The 12,908-nt window shown below is 55.9% G+C and overlaps 1 protein-coding gene across 1 annotated transcript; it reads left to right on the top strand.

Moving 5' to 3' along the window:
* The first annotated feature begins 6,513 nt into the window (after nt 1–6,513).
* LOC134793075 (uncharacterized) lies at nt 6,514–12,351 on the top strand. Its single transcript, XM_063764601.1, has 4 exons — nt 6,514–7,557; nt 7,634–8,914; nt 9,055–11,817; nt 11,980–12,351. Exons 1-4 carry the CDS (start codon nt 6,514–6,516, stop codon nt 12,349–12,351), a joined length of 5,460 nt encoding a protein of 1,819 aa, XP_063620671.1.
* The last annotated feature ends 557 nt before the right edge of the window (nt 12,352–12,908 follow it).

The following is a 12,908-nucleotide window of genomic DNA, read 5'->3' as shown; positions in this document are numbered from 1 at the left end:
GCAGTTGGAGGGAAGAAAAATAACAAGACGGTTAATTCTCGCTCTGCTATTCAATCGCAGCAGGGGAATGATGTGCAAGTTCAACACCAGGGGCAGGCTCCACCACGGTCGCAAAGACAAGAGGCTCGCAAACTGCGACCGCCCCGATCCTCTGCTGTGGTTTTGTCCTTACAACCGGAGGCTGAAGAGCAGGGAATCAGTTATAAGGATGTGTTAGCTACAGCTAAAGCAAAAGTAGATTTGGCGGATCTAGATATACAGTCGATCCGTTTTAAAGTTGCAGCTACAGGCGCCAGACTCCTGGAGATACCGGGGGCCTCCAGTGGGCCTAAGGCGGACAAACTCGCTGAAAAACTTTGTCAGCTGTTCAAATCCGAGATGGTCAAGGTGTCACGGCCTACAAAATGCGTGGAATTGCGAGTATCTGGCCTGGATGACTCAGTGTCTGTGGAGGACATCGCTGCGGCGATTGCGCAGGCCGGCGGTTGTGCGGTCCAGGAGGTCAGAGTGGGAGAAATTAAATCGGACCCCTGGAGCCTAGGTTCTGCGTGGGTTCGTTGTCCAGTCGCTGCGGCCAAAAAAGTGGCTGGAAAGGAGAGACTGCTGGTGGGCTGGGTGTCGGCGCAAGTCAAGTTGCTGGAAGCGCGCGCCCAAAGATGTTACCGGTGCTTGGAGTCGGGCCATGTTAGGGCGCAGTGTCCTTCTGAAATTGACAGGTCCGGTCTGTGCTACCGTTGTGGCCAGCCAGGTCACAAGGCGAGAGATTGCTCGGCGACGCCACACTGCACTGTCTGTGCAGTGCTGGGAAAAGACGCGAATCATAGGACAGGAAGCAAGAGCTGTACTGCCCCACCCAAGAGACCGAAGACAAAGGCTGGCGATGGCTCCCGGGCCTCCTCGCAGCCTGTCCGCTCGTCCACTTCGACTGTGGACGGGACTCAGGGGGTTGCTGGTATGGATACAAATTAATATGGCCATCAAATTTCTTCAGACGAATCTTAACCACTGCGTTAGGGCTCAGGACCTCTTTTTCCAGAGTATGGCGCAGTGGTCAATAAATATAGCAGTGGTAGCGGAGCCATACTCTGTTTCTGCTCAAGCGGGATGGGTTGGGGACCTGGATAAAACTGTGGCCCTGGTGTCGCGGGGCACTGCTGGCTCCCCACCTTTTCAAGGCGTCATAAAGGGTCATGGTTTTGTGGCGGCAACCTGCGGAAACATTGCAGTTGTTGGCGTCTACTTCTCTCCCAACGATAGTTTGGCGGATTTTGAACAGTTTCTCGTAACAGTGGGTGCTATTGTTAGGCAGTTGCACCCTACGCCTGTTTTAGTAGCCGGAGATTTCAATGCAAAGTCTAGGGCTTGGGGGTGTCCAGCAACGAATCCGAAAGGCGCAACTCTGGAGGAGTGGGCGGTCGCCACTGGCTTGGTGGTCATTAACCGGGGTTCAGAAAATACGTGCGTGCGGCAACAGGGTGGATCTATCGTGGACATTACATTTTCGAGTGCCTCCCTGGCGCGCCGTATTCAGGGCTGGGAGGTCATGGTGGGAGTGGAGACGCTGTCAGATCACCGGTACATTCGGTTTGATATTGACCCACTCATCTCAAACAACGCAAGGCTGAATGGCCCAGTCAGGACTGGCCCCAGGTGGGCGTTCACCAAACTTGACCGGGAACTTTTGAAAGAGGCAGCGATCATAGAGACGTGGCTGCCTGTCCCAGATGAAGCTGTGGTGGTAGAGTCCGAAGCGTCCCAAATCCGGGAGGCCATGGTGCGAATTTGTGATGTGGCGATGCCTCGGGCCAAGTCTCTACCGCATAGACGATGCGTGTACTGGTGGACATCCGAGCTCGCGCAAATACGCAGCTCCTGTGTAGCTGCACGGCGTCGGTATATGCGTCAAAGAAGGCGCAGGCAGCGAGATGAAAACGAGGAACGCCGTTTATATGAGGCCTACAAGACGTCCAAACAGGAGTTTTCTGTGGCTATCGGACATGCAATTGAGGCGAGTCGTGCTGAATTCCTGGAGACCTTAAATAATGATCCGTGGGGAAGACCCTACAAACTCATCCGGAACAAGTTGCGCCCCTGGGCGCCTCCGCTGACTCAAACACTTCAGCCGGAGCTTGTAACGCGCGTAGTTGCTGGGCTATTCCCTGAAAGGGGACCTCACCAGCCGCCTATCATGGCACCGCCAACGGTGGGGCTAAGAGAGGAGGATATCGTTCCACCTGTTCTTCCCGAAGAGCTGGCCGTGGCGGTTTACCGGCTGCGTGGCAAGAACACGGCCCCAGGGCCTGACGGCATTCCGGGCCGTGCATGGGTCTTGGCTATGGAAGCGTTGGAACCGAGGCTGCTGCGTCTTTTGACCGCTTGCCTGGAACAGGGTTGCTTCCCGAAGGAGTGGAAGTCTGGGAAGTTAGTGCTGCTCAGAAAGGAGGGACGACCGATGGACTCTCCGTCTGGTTACCGGCCGATAGTTTTGCTGGATGAGGTGGGCAAGCTCTTTGAGCGAATAATCGCTGCACGCCTCATCAAGCACATGGAAAGAGAGGGGCCGGACTTGGCCGACTGCCAATTTGGGTTCCGCAGGAACCGGTCAACTGTCGATGCAATTCTACGGGTCAAATCAATGGCACACGAGGCTGTGACGCAGGGAAATGTCCTCTTGGCGGTGTCATTGGACATCGCTAATGCTTTCAACACCCTGCCCTGGAACACAATAAAGGAATCGTTGCGATACCATCAAGTACCCCTTCACTTGTTCCGCATCATTGAAGCTTATCTCAGTGAGAGGTTCGTCACCTGGCCTGGGCAGCAGGTATGGGGGGAGAGGGCAATGTCCTGTGGGGTCCCGCAGGGGTCGGTCTTGGGTCCACTCTTGTGGAATATAGGCTACAACTGGGTTCTAAGGGGGGAAAACTTGCGTGGAGTCAACGTCATCTGCTACGCCGATGATACGCTTGTGACGGCCAAGGGTCCCAATTACCGTGATGCAGCCATATTAGCTACAGCGGCAGTTGCCCATTGCGTGGGCAAGATCAGAAGTCTGGGCCTCGAGGTGGCTCTAGCGAAGTCCGAAGCCATATGTTTCTATGGTCCACGGAAAGCTCCCCCAGCTGGGGTGGCTATAGTGGTGGGAGGAGTCCCGATTGCCGTCATGCCATCACTGCTCTACCTTGGTGTCGTGCTTGACAGCAAGTGGAATTTCTGTGCGCATTTTGAGCGCCTGGCACCCAAGTTGTTGCGCGCTGCATCTGCCCTTGGGCGTATACTGCCAAACCTGGGAGGGCCCAAGGCTTCATGCCGCCGCCTCTACATGGGCGTGGTGCGATCGATGGCACTCTATGGGGCCCCAGTTTGGGCAAATGCTCTTAATAGACAGAATATCGCTCGGTTACGCCGACCGCAGAGAGCAATAGCTGTAAGGGTTATAAGAGGATACCGTACGATAAGCACGGAGGCCGCGTGCGTTCTAGCCTGCTCTCTGCCTTGGGACTTGGACGCGAAGGTCCTCGCGACCCTATACCTGTGGCGCGGGGAGGTGCGGGACCGGGGTGAGGTGCTGGCTCCGGAGGAATTGAAGAAGCGGCGTGTTGAGCTGCAGCAGGAGGCGGTTGATGAGTGGCAGCTGCGGCTGGTTCGGCCTAGGGCGGGCATCCGCACCATTGAAGCTATCCAACCTAGTCTTCACGAATGGATTGGAAGGGATTTTGGGGTCCTAACATTCAGGCTCACGCAGGTGCTGTCAGGGCATGGCTGCTTTGGCAAGTACCTGCACCAACAAGCCAAAAGGGAGCCGACCCCGGGATGTCATGAGTGCGGAGCACATGAAGACTCCGCCCAGCACACGTTGGCGGAGTGCCCGGTCTGGGCTGTAGAAAGAGAGGAAGTAATTGCCCGTACTGGGCAAGATTTGTCGCTGCCGGCCGTAGTGCAAGCTATGCTCTCCGGCGAAGAGGTGTGGCAGACAATGCTAGAATTCTCAGAATACGTCATGGCCGGGAAAGAGGCGGCGGAGCGCGAGCGGGAGATTCAGGCCGAGGCTGACCCTATGCGCCGACGTAGAATGAGACGCAGGCGTGCTGTGCACGACAGACGCTTGCCACCTTAGCATAGACCTCCGGGTGTCAGATACGGGGGCGTCTGACATCCATAGGAAAGAGGTCCTCGGGTAGGAGGCGTGAGAAGTGTTCGGATACGCACTTAATGGAGGTTTTACTTGTGATGGGTCCTGATGGACTGTTGCTGGCGGAGTTGTGGATGAGTGACGCCGCGTGCCCGTAACTCCGCCCTAAGGCACCGAGGCGACAGACAGGGGTTTTAGTGGGTAGACCGGATTCTCGTGGGAGTCCCACATAACCACCCGGGTGTCCCCGCGCCCGGGTGGTATGCGTAATGCATTTCCCCTGTATAAAAAAAAAAAAAAAAAAAAAAAAAGGTTGGGGTCCAAGGGTCCCAATTACCGTGATGCAGCCATATTAGCTACAGCGGCAGTTGCCCATTGCGTGGGCAAGATCAGAAGTCTGGGCCTCGAGGTGGCTCTAGCGAAGTCCGAAGCCATATGTTTCTATGGTCCACGGAAAGCTCCCCCAGCTGGGGTGGCTATAGTGGTGGGAGGAGTCCCGATTGCCGTCATGCCATCTCTGCTCTACCTTGGTGTCGTGCTTGACAGCAAGTGGAATTTCTGTGCGCATTTTGAGCGCCTGGCACCCAAGTTGTTGCGCGCTGCATCTGCCCTTGGGCGTATACTGCCAAACCTGGGAGGGCCCAAGGCTTCATGCCGCCGCCTCTACATGGGCGTGGTGCGATCGATGGCACTCTATGGTGCCCCAGTTTGGGCAAATGCTCTTAATAGACAAAATATCGCTCGGTTACGCCGACCGCAGAGAGCTATAGCTGTAAGGGTTATAAGAGGATACCGTACGATAAGCACGGAGGCTGCGTGCGTTCTAGCCTGCTCTCTGCCTTGGGACTTGGACGCGAAGGTCCTCGCGACCCTATACCTGTGGCGCGGGGAGGTGCGGGACCGGGGTGAGGTGCTGGCTCCGGAGGAATTGAAGAAGCGGCGTGTTGAGCTGCAGCAGGAGGCGGTTGATGAGTGGCAGCTGCGGCTGGTTCGGCCTAGGGCGGGCATCCGCACCATTGAAGCTATCCAACCTAGTCTTCACGAATGGATTGGAAGGGATTTTGGGGTCCTAACATTCAGGCTCACGCAGTTGCTGTCAGGGCATGGCTGCTTTGGCAAGTACCTGCACCAACAAGCCAAAAGGGAGCCGACCCCGGGATGTCATGAGTGCGGAGCACATGAAGACTCCGCCCAGCACACGTTGGCGGAGTGCCCGGTCTGGGCTGTAGAAAGAGAGGAAGTAATTGCCCGTACTGGGCAAGATTTGTCGCTGCCGGCCGTAGTGCAAGCTATGCTCTCCGGCGAAGAGGTGTGGCAGACAATGCTAGAATTCTCAGAATACGTCATGGCCGGGAAAGAGGCGGCTGAGCGCGAGCGGGAGATTCAGGCCGAGGCTGACCCTATGCGCCGACGTAGAATGAGACGCAGGCGTGCTGCGCACGACAGACGCTTGCCACCTTAGCATAGACCTCCGGGTGTCAGATACGGGGGCGTCTGACATCCATAGGAAAGAGGTCCTCGGGTAGGAGGCGTGAGAAGTGTTCGGATACGCACTTAATGGAGGTTTTACTTGTGATGGGTCCTGATGGACTGTTGCTGGCGGAGTTGTGGATGAGTGACGCCGCGTGCCCGTAACTCCGCCCTAAGGCAGCGAGGCGACAGACAGGGGTTTTAGTGGGTAGACCGGATTCTCGTGGGAGTCCCACATAACCACCCGGGTGTCCCCGCGCCCGGGTGGTATGCGTAATGCATTTCCCCTGTATAAAAAAAAAAAAAAAAAAAAAAAAAAAAAAAGGTTAGGTTGGGGTGCGGGATTGGTAGACCTCCTCGTGGTGCACCCTGGGAGGGGGAGGATAGCCGCTCAGTTGCGCGTTCGCCATTCTCCCTCTGCGAATTACCAGTCAGTGTGGTCATGGCAGTTGAGTCATCTCCTGCGTTGGCTTTGGTGCCGTGTCATTATGGTTGACTGCTCCCGACATGCTTCAGCTAATCTGAAGTGTCAGGGAATGCAGCTGTCGTGGAGGTGGTGCGATTGCACCGTCTGTTGTCGGGGCCCCGTTTAGGGCCAGCGGCCGATTTGGCGGTGTGGGATGGCGAGCCTTCAAGGCTCGCGGCGCGGCAGGCCTGGCGGTCACAGTCATGTGGCTGCTGGATGGGTTTCGGCCCCCTGTCGGGCAACCCGTAACCTGCACGTAGCGGGCCGGGGGCGCTGCTCATTGAGAGTAGCGCTGCGTGGAGAAAACCACTATAATAAATCCCCAATCCCAAGGTGAGCAGATCGTGCCGATGGGATGCATGGCTGGAGGGAGTCCAGTGCCAAGCGTGCGGGGGAGCTCACCCCCGAAAAAAGAGACGACGATGTGGAGCATTGATAAAGTAAAATGAAGGTTGATTGTGAAAATAATCCCCTGGCGGGTCTCCAAAAGGAGGAATCCCGTCCGCTCACTTCGGTGACCGGCTGCCCTCCGTATGCAGGGGTGGGCAACAATCGCCTCGTAGGCCGGCAGGTTGCCGGTCTCCGTGAACACAACCTTGGCGTAACGAATATGGACATTGATGCTACGTGGAATAAGGATTTAGTTGATCTGGAGGTGAAGGACTGTGACCTGATGTCGCACTCCAACACCAACGACCTAGACTCGAATACGGAAGAGTGCTCAGAGCTGGGCACTCTAAGACTGAGGGGTGGAGGATCGCCAGAGAGGGACTGTAAGGGTCGGTTCGTTGGCAAGGGCAGACCGGGCCCTAAGACCTCCAAAGAATCCAAGGAGACCACGGTGGTGTCGGCAAGGACAGTGTCTCCCTCAAAGAGCGAGGTACCGGAAGCCTTAACTAGAGAAGAATCACAGAGTCGACCGGGGAGTCGGAGATCGCTTCCGGACTTAAGGGTGAATCTCTCACGCTGCGATGAGTCCCAAACTCCAGCTCCGTCTAGTAGCACAAAGAGGAAAGAGGCGCAAGCTCACGTGGGCGATAAAGGTGTGGACATTGAATCCGATACAGGGAGCATGCTCAGTATCCGCTCGGAGCCAGCTCCCGATAACAAGCATGGTGATGGTGCCGAGTCTGACTCGGACATGAGCTGTTATTCACTAAGTGACACCGAAAGGAGGAGGAGGTTCTGGCGGAAGCGCGGTCGCGGCGGCTTGGGGTCAGACTCAGACGAGACCACTGAAAAGCGGTCTCAGTCAGCTTCAAAGCGAGGTCGCGGTCGGCCCCCAACCACGGGACAGTACGTTGGTCTCACCAAAGCCAAAGAAGAGTACAACCGCGCCAAAAGAGAAGAGATGAGATTGAGGGCAGAAGAAGAAGTGGCTGGCATACAGCTGCCATTTTTTAATTCGCAGTCAGACAAGCGGTCCAAGGCTGGCTGGCTCCGTCTCGCCCTGTGCGCAGGATGTCCTCTCTGCGGCTGCGCTCTCCCAGCGCGTGCAGACAAGCCTGGACGCAATAACATTGGTTGCCAAAAATTCCGGCAATCTAAAAGGCACGTTTGTAAAGGCACTGAAGGACGCGGCAGTGTCTATTAAAGAAACATTCGAGTGCCTTTTAGAGCGCACTACTTCAGAGGAGACGAGGCATCTGCAGGCCCAAAATGATAGCCTGCGCGTACAACTGACTGAATTAAAAGCTGAGATGGCACAGCTGAGAGCAGATTTCCGGGACCAATTTAAGAGGCCGTCCCCAGCCCCACCTCTGCCCACAGAACATCTGCAGCCATCCGGCAGCTCCCGCAAGGATACTGCAGGGTTCCCCAACACGGAAGAAATGATGCGCTCCATGACGGCGCAGATGGGGCTAATGCTAGACGCGAGGTTAGAAACTTTGGAGCTGGAGGGTAGGCTACTGCCGGCCCAACCAATGCGGCCCCCGTTGGCTGCTGACCGGAGGCACCAGGCTCCTCACAGCCAGGAGTCCGAACCCGCTCCCAAACCCAATCCAAAGGTACGGCGAGGTCCTCCAAATCTCACAGAGGAGCCCCAGAAAGGGAAGAAGAGGAACAAGAAGAAGACGACCCTTGCAGCAGTCGAAGCCGCCGCGGTTCGCGGTGCCGCCAAACCTGCTCCTAGGGCTTTGCCTTCAGCCCCTATAGCCACGGATAAAGCGTGGAACATAGCGGCTAAAGGAGGCAAGAAAAAGAAGGCGGGAAGGGGACCGCAGCAGAAGGGAAAGCTCGCAGCAATTGGAGCAGCTACGTCACCACGGTCACAAAAGCAAGAGGCCAGCAAACTGCGCCCACCCCGCTCTACTGCTGTGGTCTTGTCCTTGCAGCCTGAGGCCGAAGAGAAGGGCATCACTTATAAAAGTGTGATTGCAGCGGCCAAAACACAGGTTGACTTGTCTGAACTGGACATTCAATCCGTTCGGTTCAAAGTTGCAGCTACCGGCGCGCGACTACTGGAGGTACCGGGGGCCGCCAGCGGTCCAAAAGCAGATAAATTGGCTGAGAAACTTAGCCAGCTGTTCAGTCCTGAGGAAGTCAGAGTGTCTCGGCCTACAAAATGTGTCGAATTGCGCGTATCTGGCCTAGATGACTCGGTGACATCAGAGGACATCGCTGCAGCGATTGTGCAAGCCGGTGACTGTGCGATCCAGGAGGTCAAAGTGGGCGACATAAAATCGGATCCCTGGAGCCTAGGTTCGGTATGGGTTCGCTGTCCTATCGCTGCAGCTAAAAAGGTGGCTGGAAAGGGAAGACTACTGGTTGGATGGGTGTCGGCGCATGTCAAGCTGCTGGAAGCGCGTGCCCAAAGATGTTACCGGTGCTTGGAGCCGGGACACGTGAGGGCAAAATGTCCTTCTGACATAGATAGGTCCCAACTGTGCTACCGTTGCGGCCAGGCGGGACACAAGGCGAAAGAATGCTCGGCGGCGCCGCATTGCAATGTCTGTGCAACGTTGGGCAAAGAGGCGGGTCATAGGGTAGGGAGCAAGAGCTGTTCTGCTCCACCCAAGAGAACGAAGACAAAGGCTGGCGATGGCTCCCGGGTCTCCTCGCAGCCTGTCCACCCATCCACTACTACTGTGGACGAGACTCAGGGGGTTTCAGAAATGGACGCCAGTTAAATATGGCCATCCAAGTTCTGCAGGCGAATCTTAATCACTGCGCCAGGGCTCAGGACCTTCTGTTCCAGAGTATGGCGCAGTGGTTAATAAATATAGCAGTGATAGCGGAGCCATACACTGTTCCTGCCAGAGCAGAATGGGTCGGGGACCTAGACAGTACTGTGGCCCTGGTGTCGCGGAGCGCAACTAGCTCCCCACCTTTTCAAGGCGTCGTAAGGGGTCACGGTTTTGTGGCGGCAACATATGAGAACATTGCTGTTGTTGGTGCCTACTTCTCGCCCAACGATAGTCTAGCGAATTTTGAGCAGTTCCTCGTGGAAGTGGGTGCCATAGTCAGGCAGCTGCACCCGACACCTGTTCTATTTGCCGGAGATTTAAATGCAAAGTCCAGGGAGTGGGGTTCTCGGGTAACAGATCCTTTTGGGCAGTGCCTGGAGGAATGGGCTGTTGCGTACGGACTGGCTGTGATAAATCGGGGGACCGTGAACACATGTGTGCGGCAACAGGGGGGCTCAATTGTCGACGTTACGTTTGCGAGCGCTCCTCTGGCACGGCGTGTTAACGACTGGAAATGTTTGGAGGATGTAGAGACCCTTTCGGACCATCGCTACATTAGGTTCAATATTTCCACACCCACGACCGTGTCGATAAGCCCTAGAAGTCTTCCAAGGGGGAACAACCCTCGATGGGCGCTAAAACGACTGGACCGTGAAGTGCTGGAGGAGGCGGCCCTCGTTAAGGCCTGGCTGCCGGCACCCGAAGGTTCTTTGGACGTCGAAGTTGAAGCCTCATGGCTAAGGGATGCCATGACTGACACCTGTGATGCTGCCATGCCACGAGCGGGGCCCTTTCTTCCAAAACGCCAAGTGTATTGGTGGTCCGCAGAATTGGCACAACTGCGAGAATCGTGTATCGCAGCGCGACGCCAGTACACAAGGAGTCGCAGGCGGCAACGGCGAGATGCTAACGAGGAGGCACAGCTCTATGCAACTTACAGAGAGCTAGCTGTCTCTCTTAAGACGGCTATTGGTCGAGCTAAAGACCGGGCTGAGAAGGAGATGCTGGAGAGTCTCAATAACGATCCTTGGGGGAGACCATATAAGATGGTGAGGAGTAAACTCCGACCATGGACACCCCCGCTGACACAGACTCTTCAGCCCCAACTCTTGCAGCGGGTGGTAAACACTCTCTTCCCGGATACACCGGAGTTCATACCACCCCCAATGGCGCCGATTGATGCAGGTGCAGATGATACCGACGTACCAGAGGTCACTGAGGGCGAACTTGGTGCCGCTGTGCTCCGGATAAATAAAAATAAAGCGCCAGGCCCCGATGGCATACCAGGCCGTGCTTGGGTGCTAGCAATAGGTCCTCTTGGACCCCGGGTGAGAGCACTCTTCAGCGCATGTTTCGAACAGGGTCGGTTTCCACGGATGTGGAAAACAGGGAAACTGGTCCTTATTCAAAAGATGGGACGTCCGGCCGACTCATCATCGGCTTATCGACCGATCGTCTTACTCGACGAGGTGAGTAAACTTTTCGAGCGTATCATCTCGCTTCGCCTCCTCAAGCACCTCGAAAATGTGGGGCCAAATCTTAGCCAAAATCAGTTCGGCTTTCGTCACTGCCGATCCACAATTGACGCGATCGCCAGAGTTAAGACCCTGAGAGAGGAGGCAGTGTCCCAAGGCGGGGTGGTCCTCGCAGTGTCGTTGGACATATCGAACGCATTTAACACTCTGCCTTGGGGGTGCATTAAGGAAGCACTCAAATACCATGCGGTGCCGAGGTATTTGCGCAATATTATCGAGGCGTACTTATCAGAGAGGGCTGTCAAGTACCCGGTGCCAAATGATAACGGATGGGGTCTGAAAATCATGTCATGCGGTGTTCCGCAGGGGTCGGTACTGGGACCACTCCTGTGGAATATTGGGTATGACTGGGTGCTGCGTGGCAGAAATCTTCCGGGGATTGAACTGACGTGCTATGCCGACGACACTCTCATTTCAGCGAAGGCTAGCACGTTCAGGGAGGCGTCGCTAAGGGCTACGGCGGGAGTAGCTCAAGTGGTAACAAGGATTCGTAGGTTGGGTCTAGAGGTTGCTCTACATAAGTCGGAGGCCATCTGCTTTCATGGACCTAGAAAAGCACCTCCAGCTGGCGCTCAGCTTGTAGTGAGTGGAGTTCCCATCGGCGTTGGGTCGACGATGAAATATCTGGGACTCGTCCTCGACAGCCGGTGGAACTTTAAGGAGCACTTTAAGCGCCTGACTCCTAGGCTTCTAGGAGCAGCCGGTGCGCTTAGCCGACTCCTACCAAACATGGGGGGGCCAAATGTAGGCTGCCGCAGTCTATATACGATGGTAGTGAGGTCGATGGCCCTGTACGGTGCACCCATTTGGGTAGATGCCCTTAGCGCCGAAAACCAAACATGTCTACGAAGACCTCAAAGGATCATGGCGATAAGGGCCATCAGAGGATATCGCACCATCTCCAGTGATGCGGCATGCGCCTTGGCCGGGACCCCGCCCTGGGATCTGGAGGCAAAAGCACTGGCGACCCTATATAGGCGGATTTCGGAATCTCGAGCCAGAGATCAGGAGCCTATGCTCGAAGAGGTGAAGCGCTGGCGGACGAATGCACGCGTTGTCGTTCTCCGATAATGGGGTGAGAGGCTAAGAAATCCATGCGCCGGTCACTGGACAGCCGGAGCTATCCAGCCTGTCCTTAAAGAATGGGTCGGTAGACAGCACGGTGTGGTGTCTTTCCATCTCGCACAGGTACTCTCGGGCCATGGGTGCTTTGGCAAGTACCTGTGCGAGAAGTCTAAACGGGAGCCAACGCCAGCGTGTCACCACTGCAACAGTGCAGAAGATACAGCGCAGCACACGCTGGCGGACTGCCCAAGTTGGGTGGCGCCGCGCAATAATTTGGTTGCGACAATTGGGGCTGATCTGTCGTTGCCGACCGTCGTAAAGGCAATGACAGAAAACAAACCATGCTGGAAAGCTATGACCACCTTCTGCGAGGTGGTCATGACCCAAAAAGAAGCGGCGGAGCGCGCGCGAGAAGAGGATGTGGATGCTCACCCGCTGCGGCGCAAAAGAGCAAGGCGGAGGCGGGTCGCCCATGACCGCCGCCTGCCGCCTTAATGAAGACCTTTGGGTGGCAGTCAAGGGGACGACAGCCATCCGATTGAAACTAGGTCCTCGAGGCGAAGGGTGTGCTAAAACCAAATCACGCCCCAAATGCCGGTAGGGAAATCAATTTCCCGGAGATGGGGCTTAACAGCCAGCCGCTGCGAGGCCATGGTAGTGTGCACAGATTGTTCCCGTGGCCTCGCCTTACAGCACCGTGGCGACAAACAGGTGGTTTTAGTGGGTAGACCGGATTCTCGTGGGAGTCCCACATAACCACCCGGGTGTCCCCGCACCCGGGTGGTATGCGTAATGCATTTCCCCTGTATAAAAAAAAAAAAAAAAAAAAAAGGTTAGGTTAGGTTAGGTTAGGTTAGGTTAAAGGTCTCCCTCCCGAAGACCGATGTGATAGTCTTCGGGAGAAGAGGATGGAGGGTGCCCGCGGGTACCTCTCTTAGAATAGGTGGTGAGGACGTTCAGGTGAGGCCCCATATCAAATATCTCGGCCTCACACTGGACAGGAGGTGGAATTTCGAGGAGCATTTCCGCCAAATTGCTCCCCGCATAGTGAC

The sequence above is a fragment of the Cydia splendana genome, chromosome 8, assembly GCF_910591565.1.
Source record: "Cydia splendana chromosome 8, ilCydSple1.2, whole genome shotgun sequence".
Lineage (NCBI taxonomy): Eukaryota > Metazoa > Arthropoda > Insecta > Lepidoptera > Tortricidae > Cydia > Cydia splendana.
This window is presented reverse-complemented; position numbering and strand designations above follow the sequence as displayed.

Excerpts from the sequence above, each read along its gene's own strand:
- LOC134793075 (XM_063764601.1), top strand. The coding sequence starts at position 6,514 with ATGAAGGTTGATTGTGAAAATAATCCCCTGGCGGGTCTCCAAAAGGAG. Across the intron at positions 7,558-7,633 it reads TCTGCGGCTGCGCTCTCCCA|GCACTGAAGGACGCGGCAGT; the intron begins GCGCGTGCAGAC and ends ACGTTTGTAAAG. Across the intron at positions 8,915-9,054 it reads GGTGCTTGGAGCCGGGACAC|GGTAGGGAGCAAGAGCTGTT; the intron begins GTGAGGGCAAAA and ends GGCGGGTCATAG.